Source organism: Petromyzon marinus, chromosome 27 (genome assembly GCF_048934315.1).
Source record: "Petromyzon marinus isolate PM22_M1 ecotype Great Lakes invasive population chromosome 27, UKy_Petmar_22M1.pri1.0, whole genome shotgun sequence".
NCBI classification, from domain to species: Eukaryota; Metazoa; Chordata; class Hyperoartia; order Petromyzontiformes; family Petromyzontidae; genus Petromyzon; species Petromyzon marinus.
Genome location: NC_133693.1, coordinates 12880239 through 12898843, shown reverse-complemented (window position 1 = coordinate 12898843; position 18605 = coordinate 12880239). Strand labels below are relative to the sequence as shown.

The window sequence follows — 18605 nt, the reverse complement described above, 5'->3', positions numbered from 1 at the left end:
GCGTGTGCTCTGCGTGGTCGCGTGGATTTTTCTCTTGGGCTTCCAGTTTTTCCCTCCACATTTAGAAACATGCTGCAATAAATATCCACGTGACGATGAGCCACTTTGTTAAGCTATCATGTGGCCAGGTCACTTATGAAAAAGAGCTATATAACCTCAGTGGGCCTTACCTCGTAAAAAAATAGTTCTATAGTTTAGCTCGAGTGTTTATACATTCAAACCTCAGATTAGCAGGGTTGGCTACGTACGCATACAGAAAGCCCTAAGTGTGATGTACAATGGTGAGCATTGTCACACCTCCTGCCTCCGCGCATCGAGGCCCATGAGGCTGACGAAGCAGGTGACCTGCAGCAGGAAGTCGATGAGCACAGCCATGCCAGCAAACAGCGAGAAGGTGCGCACAGCCGGCATATCGGACAAGGCGCCTGTGGGACCAGACAATCGGACGCACATCAGCAATGGTGGCATTCTGTACATGTGTTGTTAAACAGGATTTTAATAGCTAATGGCTGTGTATTGAGTCCAAATGAGTCGCAGACATTATCTTGGGAGCAACACTATTCATTCACATAACCATACGTAACATAACACAACCTACGCTCGGGTCTCGAATGCCCATCTAACCACGCTACGGCAGAACAAGACACGGTTCGCTATCCCGGTCCGGACCACAAGCTGGGTCCCGGACCGCGTGGCTAGAGGCTTCTTCTCCACGACGTGGATCTTCGAACACCAACACTTGAAGAACCCCGAGCTCCTCACGGAGCTCTCATTATATGCCCCCGGGCTGGCTCTGCCCTCAGCCCCGCCCACCTTCCAGGCTTCTCGAGCTCCCTCTCGAATGTTCCCGAGAGCTCTTCGGGAACACGTGACCACCCCTCGGCCCCCGTCCACCCGTGGCCCCCCTCTCCAGTATCGTCCGGTCACGTGACAACAGGTCAGCTAGAGTATCATGCCCCAGAGTAACCCTGGCTGGCTGACGCTCCCTCTCGCTCCCTCACTGGGAGCCGGCACCGCACACTGCTCGCGGTGCCTTCACGCTAACCAGCACTCACCCAACCACCGCTAGTGTTGGTACTGCAGCCCATAACCCGGGCTGCCCGCAATGACAACATAACCGGCCGGCACCACACAGTGACAAGTACAGTCACTACAGCTGTATATGCTGGTAACTCTGACGTAAATATAATTGTCTAAAATTTATGAACAAGGCCTCGTCTTTCCACGTAACACTTGAGTAAAAAAGGCTTTGGTGCATCAGCCATTGACTTGAAGATGACGATATGCAGCAAATGTCTTTCAGAAAGGGATTCGTGCAAAGTAGCAGCATGTGCTGAACTGTGTAAAAAGTTGGACAGGAAGAAAGGAGATGAGTAGGTCTCCAGGCTTATTTCGGACTGTACGTAGCCAACCATGCTAATCGGAGGTACGCATAAATACAACCCAATTTTAGGAAAACGTCTTCGAATGTCAGTGAATGAATATGGAGGTATTTCGTGGACAACAAGTTCGCCAAACTATTTAAGACATTTGTTCGAGGGAGAAGGCCAATTTAACTGGATGAAGTAGAGATCAAGTGGTTGAGTGACTTGGACATTGACAGAAAACACAAGATGATGACAACGATCTCCTTGCTTCGTCAAAACGTCCTCCTTGTTAAAAAAGAAAGATGGTGTGCTGTAATTTGTTATTATGAGTACCGAGTTACGTTAACTGTTAACTTTTGTATTAAATTTGTACGAATGTTTTTATTACTCTATTTCAAACTTTAGTCATGGTTTTTTCACTGTGCACATTCAAATATGTGATTTCACCTGATTACGAAAATATATGCCTCATTAGCTATGGCGCTCTTTAGTTCACTTTGCACGGGGTCCAGTGCTAACCACTTGTGAGGTGCTGGTTACCCAGAAAGAAGGCCAAGGTCTCCGAAGTGGAGGTCAGCAGCATGCTTGGAGCAATATCTCCCAGGATCCGGCCAATCTGCTCATGTGCCTTCTCTTCCGCACGGCGTTCGTCTCTCTGTTAGCAAAGCACAGATCACGTGAAATTGCCTGGCAACAATACATAACTTCCCACATGTCTCCACGCCACTCATGTCACTGAACAAGACACGCCCATTCGTACAAATTAGCATAAACAATGTGGGGATTTCGATTTAAAGCTTTCGTGACTGCAGGGATTCATATTCTTGGTTCTTTCGGTAAAGTCACGTAGAAGGGAAATAAAATAATAAAAATAGAACAATTAAATTCTCACGACATTTCGATTGCAACACAAGCAATCATCATCAGGTGTGAAAACCACAAAAATAACATTTTGAAAGAAAAAAACGCTTTCTTCAAAATGTTCTTGCTGTGGTTTTCACACCTGATGATGATTGCTTGTGTTGCAATCAAAACGTCGTGATAATTTATTTTATTTGTATTATTGCCCTTCTACGTGACTTTACCGAAAGAACCAAGAATATAATGTGGGGATTCAATATCCGCTCGCTCTCGAAGAGAGGAAATGGCTCCGAGGTGCAAGGAATCAGACAAATGGGAAAGCAGCCAGGTAGTGAGCAGGCACTAAATTCCCCCCCCCCCATCTCAACAGTGCCGGATGTGGGCGTGGTCACTCCAGCCAATTTGCAAATGCAAACACTGCAGCCACGTTAAGCACTGTTGACACTAAGCACAGGAGGAAAACCCTTAGTCTAATCTGGGCAATGGCCACAGTTCGTCTGAATGCTGCAGAGCCGATATTATTATTCTTATGATCATCATCATCATCGTATAAAGAAACATCATATATATAAAAAAAAATATTTCATAGCTGCTATAAATCACAAAGCCTATGTCCAAAAGACTAGATCCCGCTGTGAATAAAAAGGAAGAGGTGAGTGTACCCTACCTAGGTTTTGTTTAACATAGCCCCCCATTCACAGACATATACGCAGGTCTTGCTGTTCTATATTTTAATTTGCCTCTTGTTCTAGAATGCACATCTTAAGTAGTTGATCTACTTTTTAACCTGGCTGGGTTTTTGCACATTCCTCATGTGTTTGTTTTCAAGATACAGCGTGGCTCGGTTGGAGACAATTATCTTTGTTATCGTGCCTGCCGCAGCAAGTCAGAACTATGCGATGGGAGTCACCTGGTAAGCCTGCACGAGGATGAATATGTTGTCCACGCCGACGGCCAGCACGAGGAAGGGGATGACCTCTATGACGATGAGTGTAAGTGGGATGCCCGCGTAACTGAAGATGCCCAGAGAGGAAGACACGGAGCAGAGGACAATGGCGATCCCTGCCATGGCCAGTGAGATCTTTGAGTCAACCTGAAAACGCATCGTGCATGGATGACAATAGTACGAAAATAGGATTTAGTAACATTAAAAACACATACCTTATAAGTCATTGATGAAAAAAAAACTCTCGAGCCAAAGGTGTAAGCACCGGTTTGTAGATTTGTGTGACTCCCAATTCGTTGTGCTGCGAGATGGCTAAAATATGGTCATATAGCAAGTATCTTATTTCAACTCATCAGTGCAAACATTTGAGAAGTGTCACCTCCTATGCAGGGTGGGTTTTCTCTGGATTGTCCAATCTCCTCCCACGAGCAAGAGACTAATTTACATGGCTAAATGTGCCCAATTAGAACCTCCTTAACTAAAAATTCTGAGACTCGGTCACAATTACAAATGCGTGCTTTAGTAGTGCCCATTTACTGCGTCACAAACCGGCCGGCCTACTTTTAAGGGGCCAATGGAACACTGCGAAAAAAAACCCCTGTCCATAAACTCAAATACACTCGTGTGCACCATGCAGAGATTGAAGAACTGGCGGACCGACGGGTGAAAAGTGAAACTTGTATATATAGACCTTTTTCCCAAAATGTATACAGTAAAACTTTGGATTGCGAGCATAATTCGTTCCGGAAACGTGTTTGTAATCCAAAGCACTTGTATATCAAAGCGAATTTCCCCATAAGAAATAATAGAAACTCAGATGATTCGTTCCACAACCCAAAAATATTCATATAAAAATGATTTATACAAAATACCTTTTTATATGTTTATTATTTAAATATAAAGTAATCAAATGTATTAATTAAATTTAATCGTGGCTGGTGTGAGGGAGACGAGAGAGAGGAGAGGAGGGTTATTGTGTAGGACGACTTTCACTGTCACAAACTAAAGAACAGCCACTATACTTGGACACAAAATAAAAAATGCTTTACGCACACACACGTGGTCACAACACAATAGTAAACAGTATACGCTCGCACGGATGTTGACTATACGAGTGAGGCACGCCGACTGAGACCTCGCATGGGAGACGATTACCCACAATCTCGCAGCGAGAGAGAGAGAAGAACCATTGGCTCAGTTGCGGTCACGTGAAGCTTGGCAGACAAAGCATATACTGTATGTACTACTCGTATTGCAAGACCTCGCTTGTTTATCAAGTTAAAATTTTGCTAAAATTTTTGCTCGTCTTGCAAAACACTCGCAAACCAAGTTACTCGCAATCCAAGGTTTTACTGTATTAAGAATGATTCTGCCTATTTTTTTTTAAGTTTAATCCGGATGTAGGTGCGGGGCATGGAGGGAGGGACACCCCCCACCCCTCAACCCGCTATCTTTCACAAGCCACACAAGAAGGCAGCTGGAGATAAGCCATAAAATTGTATAAAAATCCTGGTACAAGGGGAGGCTAAAGGCCACCATAAAACACGGACAAACAGCAGGGACGGGGAACATTACAACTGGTGGTTTTTTAACAACGGTAAAAGTTAGAAACTTAGCGACAAGAATAAATCGACATTCTAGACTGCAGTCTACATTAGTGGCTTTTATAATTACTTATTTTATTTTACTCTTATTCACCTCTTATATTGTTTCTTATTGTATCTTTCTATCTACGTGACCTTACCAAAAGAACCAAACAATATGAATTCCAGCAGTCACGAAAGCTTAATAACTCATCAGATTTCTCCACGATAAATAAAGATTCCAACTCTGATTATGAGTAGACTATTTCCCTAGGTATGTTTCACTCCAACCTCAGGATATAAAAATATAACTCGAGAATAAGAAGCACGGATCCCTGGCGACACAGATGGAGAACAAAGTTAATAAACCCTCGGAATACATGTGGTAACATCTATGGTACATCACAAATCTTGGTTAAACATAAACCAAATAATAATTATGAAGTATTAGACCTAGGGTAATTCAAAATAGATACAAGGCGAAATAGGTCAATCACATACGACCAAGATAATGTATTCCATAGGACCAGAGCCTCCAAACCGCCTTTGTCTTCCAGCAATTTGGCACAACACATGGTCGCAACAAAATACGCATGAAGGGAGGGTACCTCCCCTTGAGATAGTAAACACCACGAAGGCAGGGGGGGGAACGCAAACCAAAAAACATAAACAGCCAGTCAAAGGTCAAAAAGGGGGGGGGGGGGGCAACCAGGCGGCAGTGGCCACGGGAGGAGAACGAGACAGAGGGATTCTGTTTTTTTCACGAGAGACGCGCAGATGGGGGAGAATTTTCGAATATAACGACGAACACACAGAGCGCACTTCAGTTTTGCAATGGCAAGCTCCGGGGATGGTCCTCGAAATCAACCATGGATGTTGAGTCTTGCAGAGAAGAGGGGCGCTGACCAACAAAGTATCGCTTAAAGTTTTATTCTACATTTATCCTGATATTTTGAGTTGCTTGCAGAGTCAAGGATTGCGATTAGTGGTTTTGTACTAAGCTATAAGAGTTGTAAGAAGCTAAGAGGTGTGCGAATACAATTTACGAATTTTGAGAGCAGAGGGAAAGAGTGACAAGCAACGACCAGCGCAGCCCTGAAGGAAGGGCGGGAGAGGCACCACTGGGTGCCCGCGTGAAGCTGGTAGCTGCAATCCAGGGTAAAGAACAGGGAGAAAGCATGGAGAGAGCTGACGCAGCCTGAAGTAAGGGCGGGAGAGGCACCACGGGGTGCCCACGCGAAGCTGGCAGCTGCACGCCAGGATAAAGAGCACGGAGCAGTGGAAAGAGCCTGAACCAGTGCAGCCAAGAGGAAGAGTGTCGGCGCAGGCAAGAGTGCCGTTGTGTTCAATACACACACAAACACGCCGCCCCAGCGGCCCTGCTGGGAACCTGAGGTATTTTCAGTACAAGGAACGCTGTACCACATAAGCCGCTAATTTAGCAAGTGGCGAAGAAGACACACACATAACGAGCATTTCGGGACTAATAAGATTGTTCCAAAAAGTAATCTTTGTGTTTCGAAAAGGGTTGCCATTCCAAGGTGATGCGTTAACTATTAGCTGACCGTGAAAAGCATTGCTGCCCGTTGAGTTACATGAATACGGTCGTTTAGAAGTATTTTAGTCATTCGTTTTCATTAATTGCATAATCTTACCCATGAATTAATTGAGGTCTACTTTTACCTCGGGTACATGTTTCTTTATCACTGTTCGTATGAATATTGTCACATTAATTTTTACGGACTTTTCCTATCGTCGACTATGCTCGCTTTACTCTGAGGGACTATCCGATTTGCTCTTACTCAGTTTAACAAACGTAATCATTGAGGGATATTTGTACGGATCAATGAGTAGGACATCGAGTACAGTGTTGACAATTCCGAGCATAAGTGTTCACATGTTAGAGTGTTTTTAGAGTCTGAGTGGTGCCTTCCTAAGTTCATGCATAATAATCTTACCTATAAAAGGCATTCTTTGTCTGTCTGTCCGTCTGTCTGTCTCTGTGTGCACGGAACTTGCGAAGGATTTGGCTCGCGAACTGTGGGGTTTACATTTAAAAAAGTAGCCGGGTACTACGACGTAAGCCCTGTGGTGAGCCAGCGTTATTCCGTTTTCCCACCTGTCAACTTTAAAGTAGTTAAATTAGCAATTTAGTGATATTTTCCATTAGTTAATTATTTCCTCGCGCCGCTAAAGCTGCCCGAGGGTTGCCCCTAGCAACGCACATGCATCATCGGTGGAGGAGGGATTTCTCATTTGCGTTCAAAATGCAAAAATACACACAGCGCTGAGGTAAATTCATCAAAGTGTCATGTCCTCTTCTCCCCCCCCACACCCCAATGCGTGCACTTACTACTATAGGGTTCGTAGATACTAATATTATAGCGCTTAGCTAGTTTTATTGTTGCGCGGGCGGGGGGATGGTAAGGGGGGCGGGGATAGCGGCCCAGCCCCCAGCCTGCCAAGGTGCCACGTCGGCCGGCTGGCAAATCTAGGTGAGGCCGGGGGCTCTGCATGAGACTCGGCATCACCTCTACTGTAGTGATAGCAGGTACCACCACAGTCGGTATGCACTGCTGTAGTGAAGGCAGGTCCCACCAAAGTCGGTATGCACTGCTGCAGTGATAGCAGGTTCACCACAGTCAGCATGTATGGCTGTAATGATAGCATGTTCCACCACAGTCGGTATGCACAGCTGCAGTGATAGCAGGAACCACCACACTCGGTATGCACTGCTGTAGTGATAGCAGGTACCACTGCAGTCGGTATGCACTGCCATAGTGAAAGCAGCTACCATCAAAGTCGGTATGCACTGCTGTAGTGATAGCAGGAATCACCACAGTGGGTATGCACTGCTGTAGTGAAAGCAGGTACCAACACAGTCGGTATGCACTGCTGCAGTAATAGCAGGTATCACCACATTCAGGATGTACTGCTGTAGTGATAGCAGGAACCACCACAGTCGGTGTGCACTGCTGTAGTGATATTAGGTGCCACCAAAGTCAGTATGCACTGCTTTAGTTAAAGCAGGTACCATCAGAGTCAGTATGCACTACTGTAGTGATAGCAGGAACCACCAGTCGGTGTGCACTGCTGTAGTGATAGCAGATACCACCAAAGTCAGTATGCACTGCTGCAGTGATAGCATGTTCCACCACAGTCGGTATGCACTGCTGTAGTGAAAGCAGCTACCATCAAAGTCGGTATGCACTGCTGTAGTGATAGCAGGAATCACCACAATGGGTATGCACTGCTGTAGTGAAAGCAGGTACCAACACAGTCAGTATGCACTGCTGTAGTGATAGCAGGAACCACCACAGTCGGTGTGCACTGCTGTAGTGATATTAGGTGCCACCAAAGTCAGTATGCACTGCTTTAGTTAAAGCACGTACCACCAGAGTAAGTATGCACTGCTGTAGTGAAAGCAGGTGTAAGAGCCATAAGACAGAAAGTGAGTATTATATCTGTATATAGATTTGATGTACATCCGTCATACATTTGTTGACGGACTGGTTATATTTGATTTGGAATATCCCAACTGTGTAGAAACCCCCCTGTGGTTAGACGCTCCGTTGGTTGAACCCATGACATAACTTCCGGTTTTTACAGTATAAACGGGGGGCTAAGAGAAGAGCCGAAGGGGAGTGAGTGGATACAGTCTTTTGACCGTGCGACAGGATGACACAGTACGTGCGACAGGGTGACAGTACGTGCGACAGGGTGACACAGTACGTGCGACAGGGTGACACAGTACGTGCGACAGGGTGACACAGTACGTGCGACAGGGTGACACAGTACGTGCGACGAAGTGATACAGTACGTGAACAGGCGAAGATAATTTTAGAAAATGCTCGTTTTTGTGCAACTAAAAAACAAAGAAACAGTTTGATTTAAGACATCTCAAACACGCGTCAGACTTATTGCTCCCACAACTTAAGGGCGTAGCTTATTTTCTGGTACAAGAAAGCTGCGCTGGTACAAGAAAGCTACAGCAGGTACCACCACATTCGGTATGCACTGCTGTAGTGAAAGCAGGTACCAACACAGTCGGTATGCACTGCTGTAGTGATAGTAGGTACCACCACAGTCGGTATGCACTGCTGTAGTGAAAGCAGGTACCACCACAGTCGGTATGCACTGCTGTAGTGAAAGCAGGTACCACCACAGTCGGTATGCACTGCTGTAGTGATAGCAGGAACTACCACAGTGGGTATGCACTGCTGTAGTGATAGTAGATACTGCTATCGAGTTGGATAGATACTGCTATATAGAGTTAGTAGATGCTAAAACAGTCAGTATATACCACTACGGTCAGTAAATACTGCTACAGTCAGTAGATACTACTACGGTCAGTAGCTACTGCTATAGAGTCAGTAGATACTACTATAGAGTGGGTAGATACTACTATAGAGTCGGTAGGTACTACTGTAGGGCCAGTAGATACTACTACGGTCAGTAGTTACTATTACAGTCGATAGATACTACTATAGGGCCAGTAGATACTACTATGGTCAGTAGTTGCTACAGTCAGTAAATACTACTATACAGTCAGTAGCTACTATTGGCTCAGTAGAAACTACTGTACAGTCAGTCGATACAACTGCAGAGTCAATAAATACTACTTACTCTGTTGTATGTAGGGTGTGTACATTTATATACCTACGCGGGGGTAAAAATATTTTTAAGGGGGGGGGGGGGGTCGACAATTTTCGAAACTTTTACAACAACTATTTACCCCCCACATTCTATCTTTCCTTTAGTTCTGCAAGCCTCTTATAATTTTGTTGGTGGAGAAATGGACAAACGGCCCACCGGGCTTTCACAATAGCTTAGTAGCTGTGTATGTATATGTAAGGTTTAAGAGACGTTTTGAAATATATTTTTCACTAGGGCAATGCCGGGTACTTCCCGCTAGTCTTAATTATAAGAAGAGTATCCTGCGGTGAGATCTGAATTTTGAGACCTGACATTATTATCACGATTATTATCACGATTGCATAATTTGCATCTTACCTATAAATGTCATTTTTTTGTCTGTCTGTCTATCTGCGTGTGTCTGTGTGTTCGCACACTTGCCAAAGATTTAGCTCTCAAACGGTGGGGTTTGCGTAAAAAAAAAATAGCCAGGTACCACGCCGTAAGCCCTGTGGTGAGCAAGCGCTATAATTCCTTTTTCCCATCCCTCAACTTTTAAGTAGTTAAATTATCGATTTAGTGCGATGTCTCTTTATTTATTCCGTGCGCTTAACCATACCAACTCGCACGCTTTCAGTGGGGGTGAGGGGGACATTTTCTTTTGTGTTAAAAATGCAATACAAATACACAAAACGCTCCGGCAAATTCTTCACAGTGTGATGTCTTCCCCCACTCCCCAACCCCGATGCATGCAATTACTACTTACTCTGTTGTATGTACTATACATTTCGATTTAAAGCTTTCGTGACTGCAGGGATTCATCTTCTTGGTTCTTTCGGTAAAGTCACGTAGAATGGAAATAAAATAATATTTTTTATTATGTTTTATTTTTATTATTTTATTTCCATTCTACGTGACTTTACCGAAAGAACCAAGAAGATACTACTATACAGTCAGTAGATGCTACCACTATAGGCCGTAGATATTACTGCAGAGCGGGCGGGGAGATCGTGGCTGGGGGGGGGTAAGGGGTAGCAGTCCAGCCCCAGCCTGCCAAGGTGCCACCTCGGCTGGGTGGGCAATCTAGGCGAAGCCGGGGGCTCTGCACGGGACTAGGCCTCACCACGGCAATTTTAAGCACTAGAGTAGAACCTCGGAGATCGAACGCCCCAGAACTCAAACAATTCAGTGATGGAACAAAATTTTCAACCATTTTTTGCCCCGGACATCGAACAACAAATTCGGAGGTCGAACAACTTGAAAGAACCTGTATGGGCCGAGACGCGTAGCCAGGGCGACCGAGACAGAGGCGAATGACCCAGTTTATGCGTAGCTCTCGCCCAGTGCAGACCCGCAAAACATCGTTCCGTTAACTTTTTCCTCACCACCTTCCACTCAAGCCATCCACTCTCCTTACTACAGGTAAAGTGAAGTTCAATGTTCATTTATTCTATTAATTATAACTGTGTTTCTTGTTTATTGTATGCTTTTATGTACTGTACTGTATTTTAATATTGCAAACTTTGTGTAAAAATGGCCCGTAATAGGAGCATCCTTGGGTGGGGAACCAATTAATGCTATTTTAATTCATTCTTATGGGGAAATTGATTCGGTGTTCGAACAAATCGGTGTTCGAACACGGTTTTGGAACGAATTAAATTCGATCTCCGAGGTACCACTGCATTTTCTTGCTTCTTTCGCTAAACTCACGTTGATAGAAACCTATTATTTAAATAATCACCTTGCAAATATCACATTAATGTTTGTGTGCAGAAACCTAATATTTATATTTCTTACTTCTTTTGCTAAACTCACGTACATAGAAACCTATTATTTTAATAATTACCTTGGAAATATTACAATATTTTCTTTGTGTGCTGACAACTAATATTTCTAAATTAGCTTGGTAAATATTAATATTATTGCGTCCAAGTCCTTGTGTGCATGTGAGTCCATGTGCGTGTCTGCGACGATGTTAGTGTGTGTACGTCTGTGTGTGCATAAGTCCATGTGTGTGTGTGCAAGTCAATGTGTGTGTGCGTGAGTCGATATATGTGTGTGTCAGTCGATGTGTGTGCGTGGTGTGTATGTAGACAACTAATATTAAAAAATCAGGTTAGTACATTTTAAAATCATTATGTGTGTCTAAGTCCATGTGTGTGTGCGAGTCCATTAGTGTGTGTGTGTGCATCGATGTGTGTTTGTCGATGTGTGTGTATAAGTCCACGTGTGTGTGCGAGTCGATGTGCATGTGTGTGGGTTGATTGGTGTGTGTGTGTAAATCCATGTGTGTGTACAAGTCCATCAGTGTGTGTGTTAGTCGATGTGTGTGTGATAGTTAATGTGTGTGCATGGTGTGTGTGTGTAGACAACTAATATTTTAAAATTAAGTTAGTACATTTTTAAATTTGTATGTGTGCGTCTAAGTCCATGTGCGCATGTGATATCGATGTGCATATCTGCGTCGGTGTGTGTGTGTGTGAGTCAATGTGTCTGTGTGTGTGTTAGTCGATGTGTGTGCATGGCTCCATGTGAGTGTGTAAGTCCATTCCTTTGCGTGTGTAGGTCCATGTGTGTGTGTGTGAGTTGATGTGTGTAAGTGAAAATTAAAAAAATTATGTGCGAGTCTAAATCGATGTGTGTGAGTCGATGTATGTGTGTGTGAAAGTCCATGTGTGTGTGTGAGTCGCTATGTGTGTGTCAGTCGATGTGTGTGTGTAACTCTGTGTGTATCTAAAGTCGATGTCTGTGTGTGTGAGTCGCTGTATGTGTGTATGTCGTTTTCTGTGTGTAATTCCATGTGTGTGTATCTAAAGTCCATGTCTGTGTGTGAGTCCATATTTTTGTGTGTGGGTGTAAGTCGATGTGTTTGTGTGTGGGTGTATGTAAGTCGATGTGTGCGTGTGTCTTTTTCGCCCGGGCAACGCCGGGTATTTCCCGCTAGTTATTACATAAATTAGCATAATTCCGTAAAATTACACATTGTTTAATGTTCATTATTTTTTAATTATTTTTAAAGACCTAATATATACAACAACCCGTGCATACACACGCGTACCGCCAGCGTGAAGATGCTCCGGATGTGTCCCAGTGCAAGAGAGATGTACACGAACATGACGGCGTAGCTGATGAGCACCGTGCGCACGTCGCCAGTGCTCTCCCGGTTGATCTCGTCCTCAATGCTGCGTTCCGCCGAGTAGACGATGCTCAGATTGGGGTTGTTGTAGTTTTTCACCAGATCAATGAACCTATGTGCAGGAGGCATGGCAGTGCACGCTTATTTAGCTACAAGTCTATCCAGGCACAGCCCTCAACGACAGGTTACGTAATGCATGTTATTAATTTATCACAAATGCGTTGTGAATAAATAATCCATAGGCAACATCTCTAATGTATTGGCTCCTCTCATGCATCAATGTATTAAAGGTACCGGGGCCAATTCCTATGTTTACCAGCAGTGGCGCACCGACTGCCTCCTTCGAATCCCAAAGCAGCTGCTATCTCCACATCATTTGACTTACTGTTCACATGTGACCGCATTACAATTTAAATTTGTGGGTTGGTATGTGGTGTGGGGTAAGTAGTGGGTGGTGATGGGTGTGTGGTGAGGGGTGTATGGTGAGGGGTGTGTAGTATGTGTAAACATCGCCACTGAGGAGACAAAGTCAGCCAGGCGTGGTGCTGGCCACCCACCCCCTCGTGTGCCATGTCGGCCTGCATAGGTGCTCGCTAACAACACTTGCCCAAAAAGTCTACTGAGGCTATACGGGGTATCTTTGTCTTGTGAATATGTACAGATAGTCCCCCGAGTTACGATATTTCGATCTTACAATGGCGACACGACAAAATAGTAAAATATTTAAAATTTCGCGCGGCAGGCAAACGCAGCAGCGTACGTGGTACGATACTGTACGTTGGGACGCTGCCGGGATGTACGCATCTCCCGCCTTGTGTAATGCCTCACTCTCACCAGCGGTCGACGAAGTTAAGTTGTCTCGGTGTTAGCGTGTGTACTGTACCTTGATTTTTTTTACTTTACATTTTACTGTGCAATACAGTATTGTAATGAATAAATACATACAGTATATAGTTTATACAGTACGGTACTGTATCATCATTCTTTAAGACTCCTGGGTAGGCTAGGCTATCTTCGACTTACGATATTTTTGACTTACGATGGGGTCGTCGTAACGCATCTCCATCGTAAGTAGAGGACTACCTCTATTATGAACTTCTTTCGCACCATACGTAGCCAACCATGCTAATCTGAGGCAGGTAGAGGAAAAAAATATATAATCGGAAGTGTGTGGTGAGGGGTGGTAGGGTGTGTGGTAAGAGGCAGCAGGATGTGCCATATGCCGCATTCTTGTTGCGGTTGTCCATGAGGAAAAGGGGGGCACATAACCTTTTGTAAAGAAAATAAAACCTGTACGACTGCACATTTCCACAACAAACGGGCGGAGAAAGCTCGGAGTGACGTCTACAGGAATGTGAGATACCAGCGACAGCGGTAAACGCGGTGGATCTGTGAGCACGGCTCACTTTGAACAAACGGTCAGAGGGGCTCTAGGCTGGAGGCTAGAGGGCTATTTGTGGTCGCTCCACGTTGAGGAAACCACGTGGCACGCAGAGTCTCCTCGGAGCGCATGTGGCCCAAGCATTATTTTTAATCATACGATTGGGGGCCTAGCGCATCTCACTCCAGAGCCCTATCACCCACGTCACCTTCGTGACGATCACTACCTTCGTCACCCTCAATAATTGCTACGATCATTCCGATAGTTAATAATGACGAAATGCACTTAACCTTTTTGGTCTTATTCCATGCTGTGTTGTTGGAATTGCACGAGAGTGCGGTGTGACTTAGAGACCGCCAGCTCTCCCGTTTGTGACAGTCCTTTGACATCATCATCATCTATTTTGTGTTGCCTTACCAACATTGCAATTTGGATCTTGTACGAGTTTGTATGCATGCATATATATATAAAAACACAGAGCCACTGTCAATCCACTGTTGGATGACAGCCTCCCCACGTCGTGCAAGTCTTGGGGAAATTTCAACATACTTTGCCATGCTGGTCAGTGTGGCTAGGTGAAGGTGGGCAGCATAGATGTTTAACCATAGTACAGTACACCATTCGATATTGCTGCATTGCTCGGTGCTGACAAATTGGCCCCACAGTAGCACCTGCCTGCAGCACGGCTTTGTGTGTGGAGGTTGTCCCTTCAAGCATTATCCTGGCTCAACTGAGCATACCTCTCCAGATCTGCTGGGTGATTTGGTCAAAAGGGGGCTCTCGAATAACATGCAATTCAGATTCTCAAATTAAGTCAAGCATTTGCAACCCACAACTCACCCTTGTTCCCATGCCAAAATAGCAGCCATCTTTTCCGAGTTGTTGTGGTAGTTGACAACAGGGAAGGTTATGACCAGGGCTGTGGCGTTGTTGTAATTATCACCTGGAGCGCATCATTCAACAGGGCAACGAGGTCACTTCCTTCGCCACACATCTACACGCACTCCCATTATAAGTTGCTGAACACAGGTGGTAACAAATAACATTAGCAAATCGGAAAATTCAAATGTAAATATGATTTGTTAATATCGCAATGAAAGCAAACACTATAAATGAATTCACACACCAGGTAGATTGAAACTAGGGATGCGATCAACAGCCAAATATTGAACACCTTGCCTAGGTATTACGTGAATCTGAATTTGAAACCAATGTATAATATATTTTCAATAAACTGGCCTGTCTATATTTTCCTCTCTCTCTGTGTCTGTCTCCCTATTTATGTTTCTCATTCTCCCCTTTCCCTGTCTCTCTATGGGTCTCCCTCTCACTTCATCTCTGCCTCGGTCTCCCTTCCCGTGGGTCTGTGTATGGGCCTTCCTCAGTTTACCTGCCCCTTTGCTCTCCGTATCCAACTGTCTTTCTCGCGGTTGCCCTCAGTTTTCACCGTTTTACCTTCTGTCATTGTCTCAGTGTCCACGTCTACCTCTGTATCTGTGTCTCTCCCTCTCTATATCCCTCCATGTCTATCCATCTTCCTCTCTTTGTCTCCGTATTTCTGTCCACGTGTCTCTCCCTCTTGTCTGCTTGTTCTCTGTGCCCCCAATGTCTTTCTGCCCTTTTCTCCATCTCCCTCTGTATCCCAATGTCTCCCTCTTGTATGCTTGTCTTTGTCTCTCCGTCCCTGTCTTTCATCTCCTTTATTTCGCTCTCTCGGTGCCATTCGTGGCCAGGTCACTTCTGAAAAAGAAGTCAATATCTCAGTGGGCTTTGCCTGGTAGGCTAGGAATGGTTTAGTTTTATTAGTATACTAGTTCATAAAGCCTGTCTTTGCCAAGGAAAATGTTTCAATAAATATAATTACTACTCTTTGGGTCTTATGGTAAAGTCACGTAGATAGAAAAATAAAATAATAATAAATCACGACGTTTTGATCGCAACACAAGAAATCGTCTTCAGGTGGAAAAATACAGCAGGCGGACTGAGACAGGAAGAAATAATAATTAACCTGATATGATGTTTTACAAATTGTATCGACGATCAGACACTAACAACTACTCAAAATTATTGTATATTCCTACAAAAAATTGTTGACGACTTGATTCAACTTCTTATATTTAAAGACGTACCCATCGGAAACCACTCAATATAAAGATTCCGTTCTTTTTTTTATTAGAAAGAACAAACATTAATGCACTTAATACTGTGAGGGCAAGAAGCTCCTATCTTTAACCGTTTTCAAATTATTCAGATTTGAACATAATAAAATGTCATTTTTCATTCAAAATGGCTTGAATCTGAAATCTCAAAACAATAAAAGTCAGAATAGTTATCGCTTTAATTTTATCTGCTGTTTAACGCTCTATTAAAAGAAAAAAAGCAATCTTTATTTTGAACAGTTTATGAATGACATGCACAAACATGTTTATGGGGCACTTAAAATCGAGATTTGGAGGCCTAAAAATAAAAAAATCTCGGATTTTCAGATTTTTGCACTTGCGTATGTCCTAAAAGCTACCCGTCCACCAAATGTCAGCTTTCTACCTCGTCAGGAAGTACCCTAGAGGTTTCTGAGACAAAAGGATTAAGGTCTTTATTTATATACATGTTTGGGTAATTGTTTACATTTTTTGTACTTTGCACGACTATCATGTTTTGTATTGTTTGTTGTTGTAACGTTCTTACCTGTTCCTTCTGGAAATCTGTGAAAAAGAGCTTTAGAGCTCATCAGATAGTTCCAGTATAAATACAGTTCTGATTCTTTCCGTCACCACGTGCTTGTGATGCCAGTTGTTGTTGCTGTCACAGCTCCCATCACATGACTCTCATATGCAGTGGCTGGGAAAGTGTGCTTCTCTCTACTGTGTGGACCAAATGTCACTTAAAGGTACTCTCTGATAACTTCCACAGGCGGTTCTCTAACACTGCACCGAGAGATCCAAATAGATAACTTCATGACATGAAGCCGACAGCACAACTGGGATGAAAATGGGGGAAATTATAAAATAACAACATAACGTATATCTATAGGACTTTTTTTGCCAGTATCAAAAATATGCAAGTACGTGCTTGATGCCTTGAAAAAGGTAACTATTCGGTGTTTGAACATCTTAACACCTATTTTATTGCCAGAAAGGGTAAAACCTATTCTTATTTTTTTATTCACAACATATGCTTCTGAAATTAAAATATATTTTTTAAGTAATTATATGTTTTGCTGCTATCTAATACCAGCGAATACAGCTTCACTTTAACTGCTGCAAAGCGGGCACAGCTATAACTTGAAAAGACACAGGAAGTAAGTGCTTTAGAGTCTCAACTTAAAATGAAGCAAGGTTCAGTGCCATACCGTCATAGCCTCCCAGAGCGAGCCACGGGAACACAGGGCCCCCAAACGTGCCCAGACAGGGATCGTGCAGCGGGGTCGTGTCATTCACTGAAGTCGGAGCACTGAAGCGCGCACACACACAACAACAAAACAAAGTTCCTCTCTCTCTCTCTCCATTCATCCCATACTTATGTCTGAGAAAAACACTCTGACCTATTTTTTAAGCCAGAGAAGGAAGCAGTGGCTGGGGCACCATTATCCCAGCTTTCAGCATTAGTCCACCACAAGCATCTCAATCCAATTCTTAATTACAATACGTACTAGCTACAGAAAGCAAGCGTACACCTGCCACCCACCTACTTCCCTATTCATGCATGTGCCCCAGAAGCATAACACATTGAACTGTGCACTTAAAATGCCTTACCAGAATGTGCTCAGATTTTAATACTTGCACGGCCACAATGCATACACGCACCGATGGGACGACACACATTTGACGAACCGCTGGGCGGATGCATGTGTAGGATAATCGCAGTAGTACACACCACTTTCTGACTACACAAAAAAAAACCTCCTATCTAGCATGCACAAATAATGTGTCCCAGGCTGTCTGACTCAAGTCGGTTTATAAACTTTGTTGAAGAGAAACTAGCACTGGCAGCACAGGGTGCCACGGATGGCTAGGAGATTTTAACTACCTCGCCTGGTATGCAAGTCGTGGGGGTTTGAGTCCGACCCGGTCACTTGTTGTATATTTGGCTTTGCGTGTTTCTCTCCCTGCAGTCGCGTAGATTTTTCTACGGGTCCTCCGGTTTTTCCCCTTCACATTTAAAATCAACATGGCATTTAGAGCATTTGGCTGCAAGAAATTTCCACGTGATAAGCCACTTCATCAGGCTATCATTTGTGACCAGGTCACTTATGGAAAAGAGTTGTATATCTCTATTAGCCTTACCTGGTAAAATAGAAAAAATAAAGTGTTTAAAATATAGTATTAAAAAAGTATCAATTTTTTTTATGAAAAAAGGAATCTTAAAATATAATTTAAAATATGTAAAAGATTATTTTAAAGTATAAAAATAGTATTTACGCAGGATCCACAGGTGGATGGTGGGGAAGCAGACGTGATGACGTCAGCGCGACACACGAACCCGACTCAATGCTGTGGTATGCGGGTAACCTCACCACGAGTACACGCACGCGGTGACGTCACCTTCGTGCATGCACTCACTATCGCGCATGCACGTTTGCCTGCCCACATTCCAGGCAGCCAGCCAGCAAAACTTTTTTATAATATAGTATGAAAACACCAGGGCATACTATCTCAAAACATAGGCAGATGATGTCAAGAGTGATGCCCCCAGAGTG

The 18605-nt window shown here is 43.9% G+C and overlaps 1 protein-coding gene across 1 annotated transcript in view; it reads right to left on the bottom strand.

Annotated features, from left to right (window-relative positions):
- The window catches only part of NPC1 (NPC intracellular cholesterol transporter 1), a 72922-nt gene that overhangs the window by 23437 nt on the left and 30880 nt on the right, over window positions 1–18605 (bottom strand). Inside the window, exons 10-15 of the mRNA XM_032961497.2 lie at window positions 17259–17359; window positions 14750–14852; window positions 12451–12640; window positions 3139–3321; window positions 1908–2022; window positions 298–425 (exon numbers count right to left, since the gene is read on the bottom strand). Of these exons, the coding sequence (XP_032817388.1) occupies window positions 298–425; window positions 1908–2022; window positions 3139–3321; window positions 12451–12640; window positions 14750–14852; window positions 17259–17359 (820 nt within the window). The remainder of the gene's footprint in view (window positions 1–297; window positions 426–1907; window positions 2023–3138; window positions 3322–12450; window positions 12641–14749; window positions 14853–17258; window positions 17360–18605) is intronic.